A 26,380-nucleotide genomic window follows, 5' to 3' on the forward strand; every position below is an offset into this window, starting at 1 on the left:
CCCAGGTCCCCGGTACTGAGAGGCAGCAATGCTAACCAGTGGACCACCATGCCGTCCAACATGTGGAGGTGGAAGGAGAACGTAGGGAGTTAAGAGGAGGAATGGGGAGGAGGAGGGGGAATGTGTGGAGTGGAGGCAGAATGGAATACTTGGGGGAATGGGGAAGGAATGGGGAGGGGAGATGTGTGGAGGAACAATGAAGAACATGGGGAGGTTAAGGAGGAATGGGAAGTGAGAGGGGGCATGTGTGGAGGGAGAATGAAAGATGTAGAGAGGTAGAGGAGGGATGGGAAGGTGAATGGGAAAGGAGAATGTGTGGAGATGGAGGAAAAATGGAGAACGTGAGAAGGTGGAGGACGAATGGTAAGGGAGAGGACGAATGGGAAGGGAGAGGAGGAATGTGTGAGGAACGTGTGAGAATATGGGGAGGTGTAGGCAGAATGGGGAGGGAGAGGAGGAATGTGTGAGGAATTTGGGAGAATATGGGGAGGTGTAGGCAGAATGGGGAGGGAGAGGAGGAATGTGGGAGAATATGGGGAGGTGTAGGCGGAATGGGGAGGGAGAGGAGGAATGTGTGAGAATATGGGGAGGTGTAGGCGGAATAGGGAGGGAGAGGAGGAATGTGTGAGAATATGGGGAGGTGTAGGCGGAATAGGGAGGGAGAGGAGGAATGTGTGAGAATATGGGGAGGTGTAGGCGGAATGGGGAGGGAGAGGAGGAATGTGGGAGAATATGGAGAGGTGTAGGCGGAATAGGGAGGGAGAGGAGGAATGTGTGAGAATATGGGGAGGTGTAGGCGGAATGGGGAGGGAGAGGAGGAATGTGTGAGGAATGTGTGAGAATATGGAGAGGTGTAGGCGGAATGGGGACGGAGAGGAGGAATGTGTGAGAATATGGGGAGGTGTAGGCGGAATAGGGAGGGAGAGGAGGAATGTGTGAGAATATGGAGAGGTGTAGGCGGAATGGGGAGGGAGAGGAGGAATGTGTGAGAATATGGGGAGGTGTAGGCGGAACGGGGAGGGAGAGGAGGAATGTGGGAGAATGTGGGGAGGGAGAGGAGGAATGTGTGAGAATATGGGGAGGTGTAGGCGGAATAGGGAGGGAGAGGAGGAATGTGTGAGAATATGGAGAGGTGTAGGCGGAATGGGGAGGGAGAGGAGGAATGTGTGAGAATATGGGGAGGTGTAGGCGGAACGGGGAGGGAGAGGAGGAATGTGGGAGAATGTGGGGAGGGAGAGGAGGAATGTGTGGGGAATGTGTGAGGATATGGGGAGGGAGAGGAGGAATGTGTGGGGAATGTGTGAGGATATGGGGAGGGAGAGGAGGAATGTGTGGGGAATGTGTGAGGATATGGGGAGGGAGAGGAGGAATGTGTGGGGAATGTGTGAGGATATGGGGAGGTGGAGGCGGAATGTGTGAGGATATGGGGAGGGAGAGGAGGAATGTGTGGGGAATGTGTGAGGATATGGGGAGGGAGAGGAGGAATGTGTGAGGAATGTGTGAGGATATGGGGAAATGTGGGTGGAATGGGGAGGGAGAGCGCGAAAGGGAATAGGGAGTGGGCGGGGCCTCAACGGCGGCCTCACCCCGCCCTCCGCCCGTTTCCAATTGGTTGACAGCCGCAGCGTTGCAGCCAATAGGCGAGCTCAATGTTGGGTTGCCAAGGTATGAAGCGTCGATGGCGGCGGAGGTGGAGACATCGCGGGAGAGAATGATAGAGGAAGACAGATAGAGGGGGGGGGGGCAAAAAAAAAGAGAGTGTGAGACAAAGAGGAAAAGGGAGAGGAGAGGACCCAGGACATTTGACGGACATCGTGCGAAAAGCAGCTAATCTCCGTCCCTTGATGTTGATTGGATGATCCATCCGGTGGATACATTCTGATTGGTGGGTTAACATGTCAATCATAGATGATGCTGGGCCTTAAACCTGGGAGCGATTGTTTAAAACAACCAGAATAACTGAAATAAAGCAACTTAAAACATCACTGGATTCGATACATGTCGACAGATGCTGGTGGACCTACTGAGTTTCTCCATTTGTTTTCATCCCTCACTATCCCCATCAAACACTCCCAGTATGGGGATTAAATAGGAAGTTAATCAACCTTTACTTTGGAGGGATATGGGCTGGGTGCTGGCTGGTGGGACTAGATTGGGTTGGGATATCTGGTCGGCATGGACGGGTTGGGCTGAAGGGTCTGTTTCCATGCTGTGCATCTCTATGACTCTACTCTTTGGCACAGTGTTGAGGTTTCAGTTTCAATCAAACACTCCCCAGGACAGGGACAGCACAGAAACAGTGAATTGCATTGATTTATTAAAATGGAAATTGCTGGACAAACACGGCAGGGCTGACAGCATCTGTGGAGAGAAATCAGTGTTAACGTTTCATGGTAAGTGACCCTTCCACAGAACTGATTGCATTGGTTATTAGATATAATTCTTGGGTAAAGAGATTAAAGCGTAATGGGAAGAAAGCAGGAAGAGGGTAGTGAGATGGATGATCGTATTGAACAAGGGAGCAATATGAAACGCCAAATGGCCTACTTCTATTTTGTTAGAGTCAGAGTCAGAAATGTACAGCAAGGAAACAGACCGTCCAGATATTTGGGGCAGCCCGGTGGCACAGTGGTTAGCACTGCTGCCTTACAGCGCCAGAGACCCGGGTTCCATTCCCGCCTCAGGCGACTGACTGTGTGGAGTTTGCACGTTCTCCCTGTGTCTGTGTGGGTTTCTTCCAGGTGCTCCGGTTTCCTCCCACAGTCCAAAGATGTGCAGGTCAGGTGAATTGGCCATGCTAAATTGCCCGTAGTGTTAGGTAAGGGGTAAATGTAGGGGTATGGGTGGGTTGTGCTTCGGTGGGTCAGTGTGGACTTGTTGGGCCGAAGGGCCTGTTTCCACACTGTAATGTAATCTAATTTCTATTGACCTTATTTATGCAGATGCACAAGTAAACCACAAATCGGTTTGCTTTATGGCACTGCCTCTACTCACAACATTTCAAAGAATCAAAAGAAGCATGAAGAAAATCTTTTCTTTTACACAGAGAGTGTCTGGAGTGCACTACCTGAGAATTTTGTGGAGGCAAATTCATGTAGGGCTTTGGAATTGAATAAATATTTGAAAAGCTTTGCACACCTGTGTGGAAATGGGATTAGCTAAATTGTGTTGGAAAGAGATGGCACTCATACAAATGGCTTCCTGTCTTGAAACCATTTGACTCAAAATATTTTATATAGCATATTTGACGTTTATAAGGAACTGAGAGTTCCAAAACCCTGCCTGTCCTGAAAACCATCGAGTAGGAATGAAAGGACAAGTAATGCCTATTTGAGTTAACCCTCGCCAATATCTCTTAGAGTTTGCAAGTTTAAAAATATATTTTGATAGTTTCATCTGAGGGTATGTCTCTCTGGTTCCTTGGGTGCTTTACCCGAAATCTGTTTTATAGTTTGTTTTGCCAGAAAAATGGAAGTAATGTGTGATATCAAAGAGTTTGATTGCTCTCTGCAGTGCTACATTTGGCTGAGTTTGCAACCTGTTCATAGCTTGATATCCTTTCTTTGCAGGGAGATGGCTGAGCTGCATATTATCGGACAGATTGTTGGAGCAAGTGGTTTCCCGCACAAAAGCCTGTTTTGTAAATGGGGGCTGCAGACAGGTAAGACCCTTGCTTAGGTGTGTGGAGGATGTTGGAGAACACAGTGTAGTGCATTTAATTTTTTTACTTTGTCCTTTCATGAGATGAGGGTGTCATTGTCAAGGCCAGCAGTTTGTATCCCATCCCTAATTGCCCTTGACTGAGTGACTTGCTAGAGCCATTTTAGAGGGCAGTTAAGAATTAACGACATTGCTGTTGGCCTGGAAACAGAATTAGGCCTGATAGATGATCGTTTCATAGTCACCATCACTGATGATTAGTTTTACATTCCAAATTTATTAAAGGAATTTAAACTCCATCAGCTGCTGTGATGGGATTTGAAACCATGTCCTCAAAGTATTTACGGGGATGCCCTGAATTACGGGTTCGGCATTGCTATTGCTAGCATTTCTCTGTCAAACTGCATGTCTTGGTGGCATAGCAGGGGTGCTGGGGATCTGCTGTGCTTGATTCCTGTTGGAGCCGTGGGTTTAATATGAGAACAGGTAAGGATTTTGTTCAGTAAAGGACATTATAGTGAACCAATGGACTTAAATGACCATGCGTTACAGTAGTCATGGAGATTGTTATTGACACTAGCTTTATATTTTGCGATTTATTAGCTCTAGCCTGTTTAATTTTTCAATAAGGAGAAAGTGAGGACTGCAGATGCTGGAGATTCAGAGTCGAAAAAGGGTGGTGCTGGAAAAGTACAGCAGGTCAGGCAGCATCCGAGGAGCAGGAGAGTCGATGTTTCGGGCATAAGTCCTTCATCAGGAATTGAGCGGAACTGTCTCAGTTTCTCATTGTGTCAAGTCAGGTGCTTTCTAGACTAACTCATCAAGGTCATTTAAAAGGATTAGTCTACAATTCTGTTATTGTTGGTTACCACGATAATTAAAGGTCTTTTCTTATTGTTCAGCAGGGAGACATCTGCACAGTATGGTAATGCCACTGGGCTAAGATGCCATAGACCCAGGCAACCGCCTTGGGGATTCTGTTTGAAATTCTATCATGACAGTTTGTGAAGCTTGAATCATTTAATGAATCTGGAATATAAAAATCGTCAGTATAATGCTGTTTACTGTAATTGTAGCCATGACAATTATCCATCATTGATTGTTATAAAGACTCACTTGGTTCGGACTAGTTCTAAAGAAGAGTCATCCCAGTCTCAAAATATTAACTCCACTTCTGCCTCTACAGATGTGGCCAGACCTGCTGAGTTTCTCCAGCACTCTGTGTTTGGTTCACTAGTGTCTCAGGGAAGGAAATTTGCACGTTTGGCTGACCTACACATGACTCCACAGCAATGTGGTTGACTCTTAACTGCCCTCCGAAGTGGCTTGGCAACCCACTCAGTTTAAGGGCAGTTAGGGTTGGGCAATAAATGTTAACCTTGCCAGTGGCACCCACATCCCATAAATGATCAAAAAAAAGTTAAGTAATTCCAATTCTTTCATTAACCAACACCTTTTTCTTTTGTGAAGCAGATTACTGGATTTATTGTCTCCTTTCTTCCCCCATCCCATGGTTATAGGCTGTGCTTGGAAGCTACTTTCTGGCTTAAGAGAAGGACAAACACAAGTGGACAACCCTGTAATCCAGGACATGGCCTACTGGTCACATCCTATTGATGTACATTACGCGACCAAAGGTCTCCAAGGTAACTACAATGCACTCTAGTCTTATTAACCTATACACTTCTTCCTCTGGGTTACTAGTCCAGTTATATTGCTCCTATGCCATCACCACCTGTAAAGATAAAGCGATTGAGGGGGGCGAGGCCATGGAGGAACTTGGAAAAAAAATTGAGAATAGGTGAATGAGCGCAGGGGTGAGGCCAGAAACTCACCTTGGAGTAAAGTAAGACACCAAATGCCAAACAATCTCATTTAGTCTCAGTTGCCAGTAACTGGGAATCAGAATTTGAAGCAGGCTTCAGTTTTCCTAATTCTTAACCAGTTTCTGCTACCTTACAGGATGTCAGAAAAAGAGTCTGAGAACTGAACAGTAATAGAGGAGTTGAGAGAAGTTCCGGTGATTAGAGCTGGATGTTAGTGGTGCATGATGTAGAGATGAGAAATAAGAGGCTTAGCAAGCTGCTTAGTCCAAGGGCAGTCAGGAATGATGCTGACCTTGCCAGTGATGCTCACATCCCAAAAACCCAAAAAAAAAATCCCTGTTTCATTAATAATGTACTGGGGGAGTAACCTGGGGTTCTTTACCTGGCATTATTCTACTTGTTGACCTTGTTCTATACCTGCTGTCCATTTTACAGACATCCTAGATTATTGTAGTCTAGACTATCTGTGCTTTTGTTCTTGGACTGGGATTTGAACCTTTAACCTTCCAACTTTAATGTGTGTGTTAGCACCGTGTCAAGGATGAGTGGTACTTGGTATCGGGACAGGGATTACCTTGCAGCCAATGTAAAGTTTTACCCTGTGTATGAAATCAGTGGCTGAAGAGCTGGTTCTCACTCTCTCTCTCTCTCTCTCTCTCTCTCGAGCGCGCGCGCGCGCGCACACACACACACACACACACACTTCTGTGTCCTCTCTGTTTCTGTGTAGTTGTAAAAAGAGCCAGAATTTCTGCACTGAAAATTAATAACCTGAATACGAGCAGGAGTAAGCAATATTTCCCCTTGAATCTTACTTTATTCCTTAAGTTCATGGCTGACCTGCTACATCAGCTCCAGTTTCTTGTTTTAGCCTAATACCCTTTGATTCCCTCAGTGTCAAAAGATACATCTACTCAACCATAACAATGTTCAGTGACTGAACACTGGTGCTTTTAAAGAAATTAAAACTAATTGACAAATTTTAACTATGAAACAGCAGTGATTTCATCATGTTGCTTCAAGATTTGTCTCTTAACCTTTGCAGGTTCAGTGATGCCAGCAGGAAAAGGAGCCAGGACTGTAAACCCAATTAAACTTGTCACCTTCTATAACTAAATGGAGGTTAATGGGCTTTTGTGCTTTGTTCAGATTGCCTGAGAGAAAGTTTGTAATTATCGGCACTTTTTTTGGTTACAAATTCCAAAAGCACAGAAAGGATATTAATTAAAGGAAACATATAACAAGAGAGGCTTTCACTGAGTCTGGAGCTTTGAAGTTTAGGTCTTTGTCTGTTCTTGTAACTATATCGAGGTGATACAATTACTTGGGTCAAAAAGCAATGCCTGTGGTTTGAAAAGGAAAACTGCGGGGAAATTAATCAAAATTGATGGGTATCTTGTGGAATGTTGCTGTAGAAAAGGAGGCCATACAACCCATCTTGTTAATGCTGGTTAGCTGGTCCTACTTTGCTTGCTCTTACCTCATAGCTCGGCATACATTTCCTTTTAGAGCTAACGTCCGATTCTCTTGGCATATTGTTGAACTTACCTCCACCCTTCCAGGCTGAGTTCCAGATGACAGCAACTCATTATTTTTTAAAACAGTAGCGCCTCTTTCTATTGTTTAACTTCTATGCCAGTGATTGAAGAACAGTGTTCTTTGGTTACTGACCCACATTTTTTAAAATAAAAAAGTAGCGTGGGAATTGGGCATCACTGGCAAGGCAATCATTTTAAACAAAAAAAAAACAAGAATTATGGAAAGAATTCCTGTACTTTTCAAAGCAAGCTACAAGCACATACCGAATGTGCTATTTACACGGTTGTTTGCTCAACTAGTGGGGGAATTAGGTTGCAGATCAACCGGTGATTGGTTGTGTATAGGGTGAGGTTCATCTGGCAGCAAGTAGCTAATTGGTTTGTGCAGTGGTGATCAGATGACAAACATAATTTGGAGATGCCATTGTTGGACTGGGGTGTACAAGGTTAAAAATCACACAACACCAGTTTATAGTCCAACAGGTTTATTTTGGCAGCACTAGCTTTCGGAGCACTGCTCCTTCAGGTGGTTGTGGAGTATAAGATCGTAAGACACAGAATTTATAGCAAAAGTTTACAGTGTGATGAAACTAAAATTGTACATTGAAAAAGACATGGATTCTTTGTTAAATCTCTCACCTTTTAGAATGAACATGAAAGAACTGAAACCAACATTTTTAAAATCGATGACAAAGGCCTTCTACCCACCAAAAATTGTGTGACTGGCTTCCAGGAAGCTGAATAGCTTGTGGGTGTGAATGAGATAGCCAGAAGCCTCAGACCTCTGGAAGGATGGAAATGTCCTTGCCCCTGTAGTTTAAAAAAAGCCTAAAGCCTGAAGAAAGTCAGTTTATCTTGCCCCACAAGTTGCTGTGAGCTTATGCTTTTAACTCGAAGTCAGAAACTTTGTAAATTGTGAACCAGTTGCTCTGTGCCTGCAAGTACCTGAAGAGGTCAAGGAGTAGCAAGTCCTGACAGGCCAAAAGGAAAATCTGAGCAAATCTCATGAACAGGAACTATTAAGCTGCCTTCTCAGTTTTCCCCTCCACCCATAACAACTTTTTTTTTGTCTGGGATGAGGTTTGTAAGTGTTTTAGAGTTTTAACTGATAACATTGGCACAGTGGTTAGCACTGCTGCCTCACAGCGCCAGAGACCTGGTTCAATTCCCCCTTCAGGTGGCTGCCTGTGTGGAGTTTGCATATTCTCCCCGTGTCTGCGTGGGTTTCCTCCGGGTACTCCTGTTTCCACCCACAGTCCAAAAATGTGCAGGTTAGGTGCATTGGCCATGCTAAATTGCCTGTAGTGTTAGGTGAAGGGGTGAATGTAAGGGAATGGGTCTGGGTGGACTTGTTGGGCCAAAGGGCCTGTTTCCACACTGAAGGTAATCTAATCTAATAAAATTATTTGTTTACCTGTAACAATAATTTCTTTATTTATAATAAATAGGGATTCTTGTTAAGAATTTCTTGACTTGAAAACTTGATTTCATGCTTTCTGTCAATCTAGGTTTAAAAGGCAGGTTAATTTGATTATTTAACAGTTAGTATTTAACTTTTCTGACAATTCTCGGAAAAATGGCACTTGATTTCTATTGGTTACCACCATACTGAAAGTGACAACAGCAGATTTACTTCCCTAAAGGACATGAATGAACTGGATGGGCTTTTACAATATTCAATAATAGTCATCTCTAAAATTAATGTTCAGTATGTTGAAATTCCAGACTGTATTAATTGAATTGAAACTTCACCAGCCCTGAGTATTTTGTTTTTGAAAGAATCAGCAATCAAGATTGAGACAATTATTTTATATTCCAGATTTGTTAATAGAATTTAAACTAAACCAGTGCAGTGTTGGGATTTGAACCCCTGACCCCAGAGCTTTATTCATCCAGTGCCATTATCACTGTACCATTGTCTCATCTGTTCTGTTCAAGTTGATATCCTGATGAGGTGCAAGTGTCTGGTACTGCAAAGGTCATGTCCAAACGGCAGTGTCTCTTTTAGACGCTGCATAATGTACTGAGAGTGTCTGGCATTCTACGTTTCAGCTTCAGCTTTGTAAGGTCCGTCATTCCCACACCCTGCTCTCAGTATGGTGTCTCCATTTTTGTTTCAGTTTCCAATGTCATCACTTTTTGAAAATCTGGTTCTGCTGGTGTCTGTGTAGATTTTGTTTAGCAAGTAACTGAGCCTCCCATGCCCAGAGTATTCATGACTCTCAAGGTCTGATCTTCTTGTGTGTGTGGGTCACCCATTTTGTCAGTTGGACCTGCTGCAGTTGACTTCAGTGCCCAGGGTTGGAAAATCAGCCTGGGCCTTTGCTGCTGATCACCATCCTCCACATTCTCTGCTGAAATGTCAGGTAGATTGGCCCTGTGTTCTCTGGCATTTAGAGAAATGAGAGATTATCTCATTGGAACATCTAAAACTCTAGGACCGCATCTAAGAAGCTATTTTTTTTTCCCTATTGTGATGGGTTTAGAACTACGGGTCATGGTCTTAGATTGAGGGTTAGCCGTTTTGGACTGAGATGAGGAGATATTTCCACTCTTGGAAGTTTGAACCCCTTGGCATTTCTCTTTGGCCGAGGATTGTGGCAACTTGGTTCATCAGTGTATTTGGGACAGAAATGATAGAATTTTGGGCAGTCGAAGACCTGACAGATTTAGGGTTTGGGTGGGAAAATAAAATATTAGTCATGATCTTACTGAAAGATAAGGCAGGTTTGAGGTCCAAATAGCCCCCTCTTGCTCCTACTTCATATGTGATCGAATGCGATTCTCCCAATCGTGGCGGAATGGTTTCCTGACTGTGGGTACAAAGGGTGTCCAGTACATTTGGCTTGTATCTTTGTAAATTAGGAAAGGAAGAAGGGGAAGTCATGCCTTCACAGCAGTAATAACAATTCTTGCCTCCAACCAGCAAATCAAACTCATTCTGTCCCTATCTTTTGCACCAGGCTGGCCCAAACTGTACATGCAGGTCTGGCACCAGGACTCATTTGGCAGGAACGAGCTGTGTGGCTATGGTTTCTGCCACATCCCCAGCAGCCCAGGTACTCACGATATCCAGTGCGTCACCTGGCGGCCCCTGGGCACCTGGCAGGAACAGCTCTCCCAGATGTTTGTGGGCGGCGGTCCCCAGCTGAAACATAGTGACCTCATTTACACCGGGGCTGACCGCTATCGACTCCAAACCATGGCCATGGGCAAGGTCCATCTCCAGCTCAGCATCATTCTCCGTAATTTTGACCAATATGGTGTGGAGTACTGAATGGATTGTCGAGGGACAGACTTCGTGGTGAATGGTGACTGGTGATCTTCAGTCCTCTCTCTGACTTTTTCCACCTCTTTCCTCGTGCCTTCCAGAAGTTTCTGTCACCTTGGACTGCATGCAGAATTCCTGTTGCACGTATTTGTCAGGCTCCAGCTTGGTCTTTGCTCCATGCATTATATGGCAGTTCCATTTATAACAGGAATTGTCTGTATACCTTCCCAATGTGGGCTTGATGTCGGTTATCATTCCAACCTGATGACTGACTTGTATGGTAACATTGTGTTGGTGTTTTTCCCACTGGATACATTTCGTGCTGCAGCACATCAAGTTTATATATTTGGAAGATGTCACTTTTGAAATGTGTACAGTGATGGTGAAGTCTAAATCCTGTGATTTTATGAAAGCAGAGATGGCGATTTGTCAGCTATGCAGACTGGAATGTCAAGCTCCATGCAGAACCTGTGTTTGATTGCTGATATTGGGAGGGACCATAACTTGTGTGGTATGGTTACCGCTGGGTTAGGGGGTTTGGTGTGGGGATGGGGGCTAACAGTTCTTTTCAGGATTACTGGCAATTGTCTCTACTTGAAGAATGTCCAAGCAAAGACGGTAGAATGGATAAGAGGTTGTGGGTTTGAATCCTTCTTTGGTCAAATTATTTAGTTATTCAATATTCTGACATCATTCAGAAACTGTCCCCCAGTGAGAGTCAGCTTCTTCAGGATCATTCATCCCAGTGAGAGTCAATCCCTTCAGGATTAACATCCCAATGAGAGCCAGCCCCTTTGGTAACTGTCTTCCCGTGAGAGCCAGCCCCTTTGCCAACTGTATCCCAGTGAGAGTCAGCCCCTTCAGGAACTGTAGCCCAGTAAGTGTCAGCATCTGTGGAACGGATTGTAAATATGGAACTGATGAAAAATGACTGACTATTGCCTGTTCCAAACTAACACCCGAATAAATCTCCATATGTGTCTTAGGAAGCTGATTAATTATCTTTGATTACATGATACTATAAAACTTTTCTGAACAGAAATGTATTATTCTGCTTCGACTGCAAAACTAACTTATTGAAAGAGCAATGTGCATTTTATATAACTCAAGCCAATAAATCAATCTATTAATTTTTAAAACTTATTGAAAAATTAATTTCTTAAATCTGCTGTCCCTTTATGAACATGGTTCAGACAGATGATTTGGAACTCTGCTGGTAATAAGTAAACATTTGTAAGAAGTTTGACAATAGTTTCTGCTTAGTGGTAGGTGTGTTGTGTGAAATTACCTCTTTAATGGAAGATCAATTAGTGTCCTCATTTTTGAAATGGAAAGTCTCAAAGATACAACAAGTTGTGCTAATAGCAGAATATTGTGTACAGAACATAAGAACTAGGACCAGGTGTAGGTAATTCAATCCCTCTGGCTCTGTCAGTTGATCTCACTTCAGCCTTAATTCCACTTTTGTGCCCGCTTCCCATACCCTTCAACCCATTACTAATTTAAAATCTTTCTATTTCCTCCTTAAATGTATTCAATATCCAGCATCTTGGGGTAGTGAATTCCACAGACTGACAACCCTTTGAGAGAAGTAATTTCTTCTCTTCTATGTTATAAATCTGTTACCCCTTATCCTGAAAATTATGTCCTCTCATTCTAGACTCATGAGAAAAAATCCTCTCCATATCTACTTCCCTTTAGCATCTAGTGTATCTCAATTAGACCTCTCATTCTTCTAAATATAGGCCTAAACTGCCCAATCTCTCTTCACAAGAGCAACGGGGAAAGGGGAATAAATGTTACCCAGTCTATGATGCCCACATTCCACAAATTAAAAATAAGACAATCTGGTATAAATCTAGTGAATCATCTCTGAACTGCTCCCAGTGCAATTATATCCCTCCTCAAGGATTTTTGCAATACTCCAGGTGAATTTTAATCTGTGTAGGAGTTTGAATGTTTATCAAACTTGAGTTATACCTGTGCTGGGAGAACTTGACTCTGTGATAGCAACTCAGCAGCCCACTTTACACCTCTCCCTGTTTTTAATTCTACCGGATTTGTTTAGCAATCACCTGTTATGTGCATTCACCAATCCAGTTCTTCAGAGCCAAAATCTGTACTGATAATCCAGTGCTGTACTGTTAGAGGTGCTATATTTTGAATGAGATGTTAAGCCAAATGGATGTAAAAGATCCCAAGGCATTATTTCAGAGGAGCTGGGGGTTACCTCCAATGTTGTGGCAAATAGTTATTCCTCAATCAACATCCCAAAACCAAAATATCTCATCATTATTATACTATTGTTTGTGGGAGCTTGTGCGCAAATTGGCTGCAGTATTTCCTACATTACAACAGTGACTATACTTCTAAAGTACTTTATTAGCTCTTTGGGACATAGTGATTTACAAAAAGCACAATAGAAATGCAAGTCCTGCTGGGGTTCTTGTGGTGCAGTCACTGTGTCTCTACTTCTGAGCTAGGAGCCCTGGGTTCAAGTGTCACCTCTGCTTTAGTAACATTTCTGAATGGGCTAATTAGTAAAATATCTAGAAAAACCAAGTCCTTTGTTTTACTCCCTGCGATTTTGATGCAGGAAGTCCAATGGCACACAAGGGGGCAGTCACACACCACAAATCAGTGTGCATTGCGAATCACTAACTGGATTTTAGCCCCTTTCTATAACATGCCGTTTCCAAATACTGCATGGAGAAAGCGACCTGCACTTACCCGTCTGTGTTTACACTCTTTGCAGTGGTAATAATGTACCTCTTATACAAGTTACAAGAGAAACAAATCAATGAAGTAACATTTTGAAACATAGTTGCTGTCGGAATGTTGTATTTCTGTTTGTAGCCCACTTTGAGCTATTACTGTTCTTGCCCTCTATCCTGCAGTGTTTTTCATAGAATCCTTACAGTAGGAAGCAAGCCATTCCGTCCATCAAATTGACACCGAACCTCCAAAGAGCATCCTACCCCATCCCTATAACCCTGTATTTCCCTTGGCTAACCTACCTGGCCTGCACATCCATGGTTAACATAGGCAATTTAGCATGGCCAGTCCACCTAACCTGCATATCTTGGATTTTGGGAGCCAACTAGAGCACCTGGAGGAAACCCATGCAGATTTGGGGAGAATGTGCAAACTCCTTACAGACAATAGTCCAAGGCTGGAATCAAATCCAGGTCACTGGGGTTGTGAGGCAGTAGTGTTAACCACTGAGCCATCGTGCCACCCCACAGCTGTCGCTGTAAATATACCCTTTCCTCGTGTTTGAGTCATGTGGAAAGGTTTCTCTGTATCAGGAGTTGCATTTTATCTCAGATTCTGGTCAGTCTAGTCTCTGTTTCAAATTCTGATGGGTCTCAACAGAGTATGCACTGAGAGACTGTTCTCTTTAGCACTGAGGTGAGGAGAAATTCCTTCATTCAGAGGGTTGAGAATCTTTGGCCTCTCATGGAATCAAGGGATATGGGGAGAGGGTGGGAAGGTAGACCTAAGCTGAGGATGTCATTATTTATGGAATGGTGAGATTTTTGTTCTCTCTAAGGATCCCTTTTGAGGATCCTTCAACGACACCTTCCAAATGTCATTTTAGAAGGGCAGCTGATACATGGGCACACAAGCACCTACAAGTTCCCCTCTAAGCTACGTACCATAATAATTTGTAAATGTAATTGCTGTTCTTCACTGACTCTGGATCAAAATACTGCAATACTCTCTCTAACTGCACTGGAGGTGTCAATAAGCTACACAAACTGGAATGTGATTCATTGCCAACCTCTCTGGGGCAACTTGTAGTGGACAAGAAATGCTGACCTATCAAGCAATACCCACATGCCATGCATGAATAATAAAACGGGCAGGTGGGAATGTGAAATTGAAGACAATATCAGCCCGATTGTATTGAATGGGGAAGCAAGCTTGGCAGTCAAATGGTCTACTGCTCTCTTATGTTCTAGTATTTGGTTCCCAGCATTTTAACAGCACAAACTGTAGGTGGTGCACGGCTTACATTCAGCAGCTGTATGCCTTGCAGCTCCCCTGAAGTTAGCACTTGTTTTAGCCAAACATGTGGGAATGCAATGATCACACTGGGGAAAATCTCGAAATGGATGGCTGTTTAGAGCATGCAGAACTAAGTATTGCTCTGGAGTATCTACAGTTTTAGCTGCTGGCTTTCTGATTACCGTTTTTGGAAAATGTTTACAATGATTCCAGCCATTCCTCTCAATTCATGCATCCTCCTAATAAGTTGATGCTGGTTCTTGTGTCCTGTGTTGAACTTGAGTTGCATGGTTTTTTCAGATTTTTCAAACCTACGTTTGATGGCATCTAACTACCAATACGGCCTTAAAAATTCCACCTCACTTTCCACATTTGAAGGGCTCCTTAAATCCCACCTCTCTGACTAAGCTCATGATCACTTGTCCTAATATCTCCCCCTTTAGCTTACTGTCAGTTTATTGGACTAGACCTCTTATGGTGCAGTGGGTAAGGACCCCAACTCTGGGCCAGAAATGTAAGAATTGAGTCCCACTCCAGGACTTGGTGCCCTCGGAAAATATGTTCCAGTTGGGGCCAGATTGGTTAACAAGCTGCAAATTGTTCTGATGCATTAATGGCAGATTTCTCCCAACCCCCACCCTCCTCTAGCTTATCTCTCCACGCTTCAGGCTCTCTGCCTTTATTCCTGATGACGGGCTTTTGCCCGAAACGTCGATTTCGCTGCTCCTCGGATGCTGCCTGAACTGCTGTGCTCTTCCAGCACCACTAATCCAGAATCTGGTTTCCAGCATCTGCAGTCATTGTTTTTACCTCTGGAGAGTTTCCTGGTTAGTCATAATCGTGTTGTAGCTGCTGTGTAATAACCACCTCACGTTAAAAGACTCTACTGTAAATGCTTATTGTAGGCTGCACTCTGTAGCATGCCTCTTCCTCGTATGAAGGGACTGTCAGAAGATATCTGACTGATTATGCTTTTGTGAAATGCCAAGGGGCATTTGTCAATATTAAGAGCATGAAATGCAAATAGCTAACGGCTGATTCCAGCATTCTGTCTTTTGCTCATTTCATGTCCTTGGTGCTGCCTTGCATGCTTGGCCTTCCTACACGACTTGATTTTCTCCAGCTATCTATAATATATTAAAAATATTGTATATTGCACACACTCCTTCCTGTATTGTCTCACACTTCCTGTCACTGTCACAATCTCTCAAGTAACACTCCCAGTTTACTTGTTAACACTTCCATTTGTTATGTGGTGAGTCACAGGATATACTGTTACCTGTGAATAATGCCTGAGTTGATCTACTAGTAATATGGGGAAAATTTAGTTTTCAAGGAGTCAGCCTGGATTGTAGGCTGGGTAAGATTGGGTAATTCTGTGGGCAATGGCCTATGCCTCTGAAGTCAGACTTACTCAAATGCCGATGCTACAAGTTGAACATTCAATCCAAAGCACCGGTTATAAAGGCTTGAAATGCTGCTGACTGTATGTTCCAAATGATTGCTTGTCTCTAGGCAAAATAATGTAACATTTGTTAATATGGTTTGGAAAATAAAATGAGGACAGAGGGCATCTCCATATTGTGTTTCCAAAGACTCATGGCCTTTTTGAATAACGGGGTGATATTCCATTTCAGTGTAGACTGATGAGCAAAATTGATGACGGGCAGCACGGTGGTACAGTGGTTAGCACTGCTGCCTCACAGCGCCAGAGACCTAGGTTCAATTCCCGCCTCAGGTGACTGACTGTGTCGAGTTTGCACATTGTCCTCGTGTCTGCGTGGGTTTCCTCCAGGTGCTCCGGTTTCCTCCCACAGTCCAAAAAATGTGCAGGTTTGGTGAATTGGCCATGCAAAATTGCTCGTAGTGTTAGGTGAAGGGGTAAATGTAGGGGAATGGGTCTGGGTGGGTTGTGCTTCAGTGGGTCGGTATGGACTTGCTGGGCTGAAGGGTAAACACTGTAACACTGTAAATAATCTAATAAAAAAAAGGTTCTTGCTGTTTAATTACAAACTTCTGATGAGTCTGGTGCAATTGATACTCACTTTTCAGTTGCTGTTAGTCTGCAACAGAATTTAGTTGCCCTTATTTCTATCCACATGACTCTATTAAGATCATTAGGTCTAGGTGCAGGAGTAGACAATTTCAGCTCCTTGAGCCTGCTTCCCCAATTAATATGATAATGGCTGAGCTCATCTTGGCCTCAACTCCATTTTCCTGCCCTTTCTCATAACCCTTTAACCTGTAACTAATTAAACATTTGTATATTTCCTCATCAAATTTATTCACAATCCCGTATCTACCATGCTTTGTGGTAGTGAATTCCGGACATTCGTGACACTTTGAGAGAAGTAATTCCTGTTTTAAATCTGCCATCCCTTAGTGGAAAAATATGACCTCTTGTTCAAGATATTCCTACAAGAGGAAGCATCATTCTGCACTTACTTTGTCAATCCCTTTAAGCACCTTATACACCTCAATTATATCTCCTCACATTCTTCTAAACCCTGGCAAGTACAGACCTAAACTGCTCAATTTCTCCTCAAAGGTCAATCTTTCCATCTCTATAAAACTAATCTAATGAACCTCTAAAATGGACTAGAACTTGAAGAATTGGAGGATGGTAAGTTAAAGAAATGAAAAATTGCTTCACTTGCACATCAGAAGATACTTTTCTGAGGTTGAGATAAATTTCTGGAACCACATCTGAACATGCACTGACCCCTGTCCTGGGTATGTTTGATGGAGACGATGAAGTGGAAACTTTCCTTTGAAAGTTTACTGAGTATCTGATCAGGACAGTGTTGAAGGAGCTTTGCTTTCAGTTAAAAAGAGTAGAGGACTCTTTATTCCAAATCTAATCCCATGCAGTCCCTATCCTCTGAATGTTTGATGGTTTAAAAGAGTAGAGGGAACTCTACTCTGTATCTAGCCCTGTACTGACCTGACCCCGGGCTCACCTGTTTTGGGAATGGGTGATGGTGACGGTGAGGAGGGAGGTTTACTTTTCATTAAAAAGTGTTGAACAACTTTTACTCTGTGCTGTGCCTGTCTTGGGAGTATTTGATGGCAACACTTTTGAGGGAGCTTTACTATCAGTTTACTTTGAGTTTAAAAGAGTAGAGAGTACTTTAGCCTGTACCTAACCCAGTGCTGCTGCTGCCACCGCGAGAGTGTTTAATGGGGACAGTGCAAAGGGAGATTTACTCTATATCTAACCCTGAGCTATTGCTGCCCTTGAGTGTGTTTGATGTTGCTGTATGGTTTCCAAAGTAGACCATGGACATTAATCACATTTATCAACAGCAAATCAATTGACAACGGAAAAGGAACCACAAAACAATGTACTGCAAGGTCACTGAACCAGCCAAGCCAATCCCTCCTGTATGTTAACTTTCTAAGCAAGCCGATCCCTCTCGTACATAGAATGTACCTTGAAGCCCTTGATTCATTATGATTAACAACATACAACCTTTTCCCTTTATTTGTTTGTATTTAATTAATGTGTACTGTTGAAGAAAATAAGTTTTTACTGATGGTTTGATATTCACTTTCCAGATGCTACATAGATGGTCAGTGCTGTGACATTCAGTCCTGACTTTTTTAAACACACCCACAAACAGTGCTGTGACACTCAGTCCTTCTTACACACATAGCTAGTGCTGTGCCATTTAGACCTGTTTTTCATACATACACACACACCCCATCGGTTCCCTATTACACACGAACAGTCAGTGCTGGGACACTCAGCCTTATCCACATTCAGTCAGTGGGACACCCAATGCTATGTCACATATGTGGTCAGAATTGTACCCCCAGTCCTGTCACACACACGGTAGTCAATGCGGGGACACTCAATCCTACTAGACACAATCAATCAGTGTCAGGTCACTCAGTCCTGTCAAACACACACCGTCAGTGCTGGGACTCCCAGTCCTGTTGCAAACACGAAACATAAGATTGAAAGCTGAATGTGTTTTTCTTCAACATGAACAAAATACTGTCCACAGACAGCAAGTGCAAGGATTGCACTAGTCTATTAATTGAATACGCTGCATAGTAAGGGCACTATGACCTAAACTGGTATTTTATAGGGTGAGGAGGACAGATATGTGGCAGCCAGGTCCATGCCCATGGGATCAAGGATGCCTTGCTTCCAGTCTGGTTGATTGGGTTCTGAGATGGCTGTTAAGTCCAGCGTGAGATCTGCAGACTCTGCTACATATAGTCAGGTAGGTGAGTCATTTGGAGTCATTTCACTTCTGCCGTTCCTGATGAAGTCTTTGTGATCATCCCAGTTGAACCTTCTCCATTTCATTCATTCACAAGCCAGGGTCTCTTGTGAGTCAGAGGGGATATTTGACCTCCTCAGGGAACCTTTGAGCATGTCCCTGAAGTGTTTCTGCTGTCCTCCAGGGAGTTTCTTTCCAAGAGCAAATTTTGAGTGGATTTGTTGCTTGGGAGCCATGGTGTCAGACCTAAGAATACCTAATGATGCTGATTCTTTCCTGATTGGTGCCTCAATACTGAGAAAGGTGTATTTGGAGAGATCTGTGAAAGTGCCACTGGTGGGCTCTGCCAAGGCCAAGTTCTTTAAAACATATAGAGAGTGGATCCTACTGCTACCCAGTACACCAAGTCCTTAATCTGTGGTGTGAGATCCTGGTCCTTTAATAGTCTTCTGCTCAGTCAGCTGACACTTAAACTGCAAAATTCCAGCAATGATTTGTTTTGACTTATTTGTGTGATGTGGGCGTACCTAGCTAGGCTGGCATTTATTGTCAAGTCCAAAGGATAATTAAGAGTCAACCATATTCCTGTGGGTCTGGATTTGCATATAGGCCAAACCAGGTAAGAATGGAGAATTTCTTTCCCTATGGATGAGATTTTAACAGCAATCAACAATTATTTCATGATTGCCATTAAGCAATTTATTCCACATTTATTTAAGTTCAAATTTCACCATCCTCCATTGTGGGAATTGAACCCATGATCCCAGAACATTAGACAGATTAGCTGCATCTGATGCTAACCCAATGACATTACTACTACATCAATGTCATATGTTATCTAATTTGTCATCTATGTGTCTAATCCTATGCTGTACCTGTCCTGGGAGTGTTTAATATTGATACCTCGGTCCAACACTGAAATGCTATCTACTCTGCCACTCCATTATTTTGCAGAGTAAATTTGTTTTGAAAAATATATTGCCAGTGTTGGTTCAGTTCATAAGTGAAACCAGTAGCAGACATACAGGAGCTGAGTTGAAAGTGGCAGAAATAGTCTGATAATGAAATGGGTGATGTTGGAAAGCCCCTCATTACGTGAGGAGTCAGGAGTTTCAAAATAATTTGGGACCATTAACTGGGAGGCACCTCCTGCTTCTGAATTTGTTCCGTGTCTGTTCAAAAACCACAAGTGAATCTCTTGAGTTGGATCAGCAGCTTACCGGCAGCCAGAGCTCCTCATTACAGCAACCTTCTGGAACATTCAAGAATATCGTGGAGAAATGGGGGAAAAACAGGAGCGGGAGTATGTGAATCTTGACGTCTTCTGATGCATACAATAGACAGTGGCACATTTTGAACCATCTGGTGGGGGTGGAGTAGTTATTGGAGGCATTTGTTACCCACAGGAAGATCCCTTAAACCGCATTAGGCTGTGAGTGACTGGCTACTCTATTCCAATGTTGTTCAAGGGATGAATATAAGCCTGTTTTGGGGCGGTGATTTTCACTTCTGTTCAGAGTGGACGAGTGAGGTTTCCTGATTCTACAAACTCTGACCCATTTTCTGTGAAGTCCATGTGGGTGAGGGTGAACTCATTCATAATTGTTAGGACAGTTACAGTATGAGGAGCAAAGCTTGCTTTATTACGGTCTCCATTCAACACTCCCAGGACAGGGACAGTATGGGGTTAGATACAGAATAAAGCACCCACTCCTCTTTTAAACTGAAGATAAAGTTTCATCTATACTGTCCCCATCAACCACTCAATGGTCAGGGACAGCATGGGGTTAGATATAGATGAAAGCTCTCTACAATGTCCCCCAAATGCTCCCAGGCCAAGTACAGCATGGGAGTACAATGCAAAAGTGATTTCATTGATTTTAATGTCTCATATAAAGGACAAGTCTCAACGGGGTGCACTCTCCACACTGCACAAGGGGCTCAGAGGGTGAGATATAATAATCAAGGATTTATCTGCCATCTCAGGTGATGTAAAATATCCCATGGTATGTTCTCAGGAAGCAGCAAGAACGTTCTCCCAGTTTTTTTAGGCCAACATTTCTGCCCCAGCTAATAGCTCAAAACAGATCATCCGCTCACTCTTCCTGCTGTTTGTGGGAGCTTGCTGTGCACAGATTGACAGCCGCGTTGCCTATATTACACCGAGGGTGGCTGCACCTCAAAAATAAGAACTTAATTAGTTGTCGACCGTCCTGAGCTTGTGAAAGGCGCAGCAGCAATGTTGAATGTTCATTGACTGTTAACATGTAGCACTGGGCAGTCGTTAAAGTTGCTAAAAAGTAAAGGAAATACAGTCATTTGTGTAGAGAGAGACTGCTGGGCTCAGCAGTGCTGAGAGTCGCTTCCTGCCCTCCCTTCTCTGATCTGAGGGGCCTGTTTTGAGTCCAGCTTAGTCCCGGGTCCATTGCAGATTTAGGAGCTGCCTGAACACCCTTGTAGGACGCATCACTGTTACGGGACATATCTACTGACTGAGCAGAACAGGCAAGCATCCGAGGAGGGAGAGTAGAGTTCAGATCTTCTATCAGAAAACAGGTCAGTCTTTTCGACTTAGCTGTCCGGAAGATTGTGTTTTTTTAAAAAAAAACATTATTGCTTCTGTACCGTTGAAGGAAATAATTTACAAATATTCTGAAATAGAGACGTTCTAAGTCAACCACAGCTGTTACACCACACCTATTTCCTGGGAGGAGTTACAGACCCGTAAGGCTTTAAAAAGTCTCAACTTCTTGCCCACAACAGTTTCGAGTCCCCGGCACCAGTCTGTGACCTCTCGGGTGTGTGTGTGTGTTTTTTTTAAACTAACAAAACGCCGAGGCAACATTGAAAGAAGGTAGAAAAGAAAGTATCACTTTTTTTGTATATGTCAAGTGCGTCTCAAAGTAAATCAAAACAGCAACAAAGTTGCATTTGCCTGAATTGCTTGGGATGAGATCGGAAGGTAATGGTTACAAGCCATCTCTATTTCAGCGAGTTTGAAGCCTGTTCCTCATTTCATCCTGGAAGCAATTAATGAAGATCTGATTTGCTGCTCTAGTTTGAACTTGTTTTTGGACTGCATCAATTATTTCTTTTCCCCTTGAACTGCCGTTATAAACGTAACTGGTCAATTCTGAGCAAGCCCCAAAGTTTCGTTGAGAAATTATATTTACTTATAAAACTATAGGAAGTTTGACACTTTCTGCTGCCAAGTTCAACGGATGAGCTCCAGGGCAAAAAGGATGCAGCTCCGGGTTCTCCTCAACCTGCTCCTTCTGTGGGACATTCTGCCCGTCGCGCTCTCCCTCTCCACTTGCAAGACCATCGACATAGAGCAGATCCGGAAGAAGAGAATCGAAGCTATCCGGGGCCAGATCCTCAGCAAACTCAAAATGTCCAGTCCTCCCAAGGCCGAGCAAGTGACAGTGACCAACGAGGTCATGGTTCTGTACAACAGCACCAAGGAGCTCCTGGGTGACCTGGTCAAGGAGCAGCAGCAGGTAACCACTGCGACTCAGTCAGACTATTATGCCAAAGAGGTGCACCGCTTTGACACTTTGGAGGTCAACTCAGGAAGCCGAGGAGGTCAAGGTAAGTGCCCCTTAACCACAGCATTCCAGCACCCTGAGAATCTACATTAGCGCCTACTCCTTGGCAAATACCAGACCGAGTTCAGAGAGAGAAAAAAAAACAATGTTGGGAATATTCAGATCTGGCAATAGCGCATCTTGAACTCCATTCTCTCCAACTACCTGCTGAGTATTCTGACCCTGAGCCCAGTTCAGCATCCGCGGTGTGTTTTGGATTTGGGATTGGAAGACCACAATGATGCATGTAAAAGGCTACAGGTACCCGGGGAAAGATTGGGGGGAGCGTGTGCCACAGGTAACAGGGCTCAACCCACACGCTCGGAACCAACACCTCCCCCCACCCCCCCCATTTCCTTACGCCGGCCCCAGGCGCGAATGGCGTTCGTTTATTCGACTACAGGAGGCATCGCAGCCCGATCCCTCTATCTCCATTTCGCAGCAAGCGATTCCGAGGAGGGGACGGTGGGTGACACTCTTCTTCCCACGTCCCTTTCACACCCATCCTTTTCCTCTCAGTTCAGCTTTTGCATACGCCGCCCCACCCCCTCCATGACTCTGGCAATTCCCTCTCTTCCCCCCCCCCCCCGCCGTATTCAGCTACTCTCCCACCATTGGACGCCTCAGACTCTCCGACAGAGATTCAGTCCGACTTCAGATCTCAGAAAAGGAGCATTAATTTTCACATACTCAAATGGAAAGCTGTCCACGGCTGTTAAAGGCACTGTCCTTGAGCGATCCAGCCTCCCTAAACTCCCATCCGCTACATAGCTGACTAGGGCTGCAGGTTTACAGCTTCAGAAACAGAGGGCATATTCTCCTTTAGAATAATACAAATCCCTTTCTTAAAAAAAAGGTATGAGTTTTGCTGGTAAAACCAGAATTTGTTGGCTGTCCCAAATTGCTTTTGAACAAAGTAGTTTGTTTAGACATTTCATTGGGCTGTTATAAGTCAACCACAATAATGTTGATCTGGAGTCACACGTAGATCAGGCCAGGTTAGGACAGCAGATTGCCTTCCCTAAGGGGCATTAGTGAATCAGATGAGTCTTTATGACAATCAACAATGGTTATAAAGTTGCCACTGGCTAGCTTTATATTCCAGAATTTATGCATTGAATTTAAATGTCAGAAATTTCTTCACCCAGAGAGCGGTGAACCCATGGAATTCACTGCCACAGAAAGCAGTTGAAGCCAAAACATTGAATATTTTCAAAAAAGGAAATTTTTAGGGCTCAAGGGAGTGAAGTAAGCAGGAGAAGGGGACTAAGTTGGATCAACCAGGATCATACAGAATGGCAGAGCTGGCTCAAATGCTGAACAGACAAGGGAGGCACTGTGGCAGTTTGGCGCACTGACCTCTACACTGCTGAAGGCAGGCACCAACTCATAGACACCTCCTCCTACTGCCTCCTCGACCACAACCTCACCTCCCATCACCAAACCATCATCTCCCAGATCATCCACAACTTCACCTCTGGAGATCCCCCATCCAAAGCCTCCAATCTCATTGTCCGCGAACCTCACCGCCCAATTCTACCTCCTAACAAAGGTTCACAAACCTGACTTCCCCAGTCGACCCATTGTCTCAGCCTGCTCCTGTCCCACTGAACTCATCTCTGCCTACTTTGACACTGGTCCTGTCCACCTTAGTCCAGGAACTCCCCACCTATGTTTGGTTCACCACCTATGTCCTTCACCAAGACTTTCATTTTCCCAGCCCCCTACACCTTATCTTCACTCTGGACATCCAGTCCCTCTACACATCTATCTACCATGATGAATTTCTTCCTTTCACGCCGTCCAAAACAGTACCCTTCCACCAACACCCTCATCCTCCTGACTGAAATGGCCCTCACCCTTAACAACTTCTCCTTCTAATCTTCCAACTTCCTCCAAACCAAAGGGGTAGCCATGGGCACCCACATGGGCCCCAGCTATGCCTGCCTCTTTTTCGGGTACATGGAACAATCCATCTTCACAACGACACTGGCACCATCCCTCACCTTTTTTCACCGCTATGTCAGTGACTGTATCGGCTTACCTTATGCTCCCACAAGGAGGTTGAACAGTTCATCAACTTCACTAACACCTTTCACCCTGACCTCAAATTCACCTGGACCATCTTGGACACCTCCCTCCCCTTCCTGGAGCTCTCCATCTCCATCTTTGACAATTGATTAACCACGAACATCTACTGCAAACCCACAGACTCCCACAGCTACCTGGACTATACCTCCTCCCATCCTGCCTCCTGTAAAAATGCCGTCCCTTATTCCCAATTCCCCCATCTCCACTGCATCTGTTCCCAGGATGAACAATTCCACTATAGCAAATCCCAGAAGACCACAATTTCCCCTCCCATGTGATTGATGATGCCCTCCATCACATTTCCTCCACTTCCTGCACCTCACCCCTCTTGAACCCCACCCCTCCCAATGCACCAAGGACAGAACCCCGCCCCCCCCCCCCACCCCGGTCCTCACCTTCCACCCCACCAACCTCCGTATACATTGCATCATCTTCTGCCAACTACAAACAGATCCCACTACCAGGGCCATATTTCCCTCACCACTCCTATCAGTGTTTCGGAGGGACCATTCCCTCCACAACACCCTTGTCAGATCCATGCCCCCCACCAACCCTCACCCCATTCCAGGCACCTTCCCTTGCCAATGCAGGAAGTGTAAAACCTGCGCCCACACCTCCCACCTCACCTCTGTCCAAGGCCCCAAAGGATCCTTCCACATCCGACAGAAATTTACCTGTACCTCCACTAATGCCATCTCCTCTACACTGGAGAGACAGGACACCAACGTGCAGATCATTTCCAAGAACATCTCCAGGACACCAGCACCAACTAACACCACACCCCACTGGCTGAACACTTCAACTCCCCCTCCCACTCCATCAAGGACATGCAGGTCCTGGGCCTCCTCGATTGCCAAACCCTAACTACCAGATGCCAGGAGGAAGAACACCTCATCTTTCGCCTTGGAACCTTGCAACCACACGGGATTCATGTGGATTTCACCAGTTTCCTCATTTTACCTTCTCCCACCTTATCCCAGTTCCAAGCCTCCAACTCGACACTTCCAACTCTTGACCTCCCATCTATCTGCTCCACTCTCCTCTCCAACCTATCACCTTGCCACCCTTCACCATATACCTATTGCAATCTCTGCCACCTTCCCCCTACTGCACCACCCTCCCCCCGCGCCCCCCCCCCCCCCCCCCACCCCAGCCCACAAGCCTCATTCCTGATGAAGGGCTTATGCCCGAAACGTCAATTCTCCTGCTCCTCAGATGCTGCCTGACCTGCTGTGCTTTTCCAGCACCACACTCTCAACTGTGATCTCCAGCATCTGCAGTCCTCACTTTCTCCTCCTTTGCCACCAGCTACCTTGGCAGGATTTAAACCAACATTTCTCCCGGAGAATTTGCTGGGGGCGGAACGGGCTTTAGATTATTAGTCCAGCAACATTACCACTGTGCCACCATTTCCCTACCAATTTGCAATCAAACTGAATCCTATCGGAATTAGCAGTGTTGTTCAAAATCTGCAGGGATCGATATTTGTTTGAGCCCAGGGCTTAAAACCATTTTAAAACATCCAACCACCACTTGCAAAAAGGTGATATGATTTGACAGGTTGGGGTTTTTTTATGGATCTGTGGTACTGGCAATGAGCCCTAGGCATTCACATTATCAGTAATTCCCGAGACATACACCTGCAGTTTCTGCTGTGAGTGTTCAGTTGCCAGTTTCAACTTCCAATATCACTCCACTGGGAATTCTCAAACAACTTAAGTAATTGCCCAGAATTTTGGTGCCAGATGTCAAGTATCAGCTGTGACTCAGCAATGACCGTTAGCCAAGGACCAGAGAGTCATTGAGTTTTACAGCAGAGAAAGAAGCTCTTTAGCCCATCATGTCCGTCTATCACCTATCTACTCTAGTCCTGAAAATATGTGGGATTATGTCCCACTTGAGGACAAAAGTCGAGGCTAACGCTGTCAGAGGTGTCATCTTTTGGATGAGGCATTAAACGGAATCCCAGTCTGCCCTTTGGGAGAATGTAAAAGACCTGAGGGGCCATTTTGAATAAGAGCAGAGGGGAGGTTCTCCCCTGGAATACTAAGCAATATTTACTCTTTAATCAATACTGCTCACTTTAAAAAAAAATTGACCTAGCCATTATTATATTACAGTTCTTACAGTTTGTGGGAGTTTGTTGTGTCCAAATTATGTGCTG

The 26,380-nt window shown here is 44.5% G+C and overlaps 2 protein-coding genes across 2 annotated transcripts in view; both read left to right on the forward strand.

The window, feature by feature from the left end:
• Positions 1-1,666: 1,666 nt before the first annotated feature.
• On the forward strand, positions 1,667-15,885 carry b9d2 (B9 domain containing 2). Its single transcript, XM_072549315.1, has 4 exons — positions 1,667-1,885; positions 3,570-3,661; positions 5,181-5,306; positions 9,988-15,885. The coding sequence occupies exons 2-4, from the start codon at positions 3,574-3,576 to the stop codon at positions 10,299-10,301; spliced, it is 528 nt and encodes a 175-aa protein (XP_072405416.1). The 5' UTR covers positions 1,667-1,885; positions 3,570-3,573; the 3' UTR covers positions 10,302-15,885.
• Positions 15,886-20,884: 4,999 nt separating this feature from the next.
• Positions 20,885-26,380, forward strand: part of LOC140454512 (transforming growth factor beta-3 proprotein-like) — a 47,003-nt gene continuing 41,507 nt past the window's right edge. The window contains exon 1 of the mRNA XM_072549314.1: positions 20,885-22,129. Coding sequence (XP_072405415.1) covers positions 21,760-22,129 — 370 coding nt within the window. The 5' untranslated portion in view covers positions 20,885-21,759. The remainder of the gene's footprint in view (positions 22,130-26,380) is intronic.

The sequence above is a fragment of the Chiloscyllium punctatum genome, chromosome 29 (genome assembly GCF_047496795.1).
Source record: "Chiloscyllium punctatum isolate Juve2018m chromosome 29, sChiPun1.3, whole genome shotgun sequence".
Classification (NCBI taxonomy): Eukaryota; Metazoa; Chordata; class Chondrichthyes; order Orectolobiformes; family Hemiscylliidae; genus Chiloscyllium; species Chiloscyllium punctatum.

What these genes read in the sequence shown, in the direction of transcription:
- b9d2 (XM_072549315.1), top strand. Translation starts at nt 3,574, where the DNA reads ATGGCTGAGCTGCATATTATCGGACAGATTGTTGGAGCAAGTGGTTTC. An exon ending in TAAATGGGGGCTGCAGACAG is followed by an intron (nt 3,662 to 5,180) that starts GTAAGACCCTTG and finishes CCATGGTTATAG; the next exon opens with GCTGTGCTTGGAAGCTACTT. An exon ending in CGCGACCAAAGGTCTCCAAG is followed by an intron (nt 5,307 to 9,987) that starts GTAACTACAATG and finishes CTTTTGCACCAG; the next exon opens with GCTGGCCCAAACTGTACATG.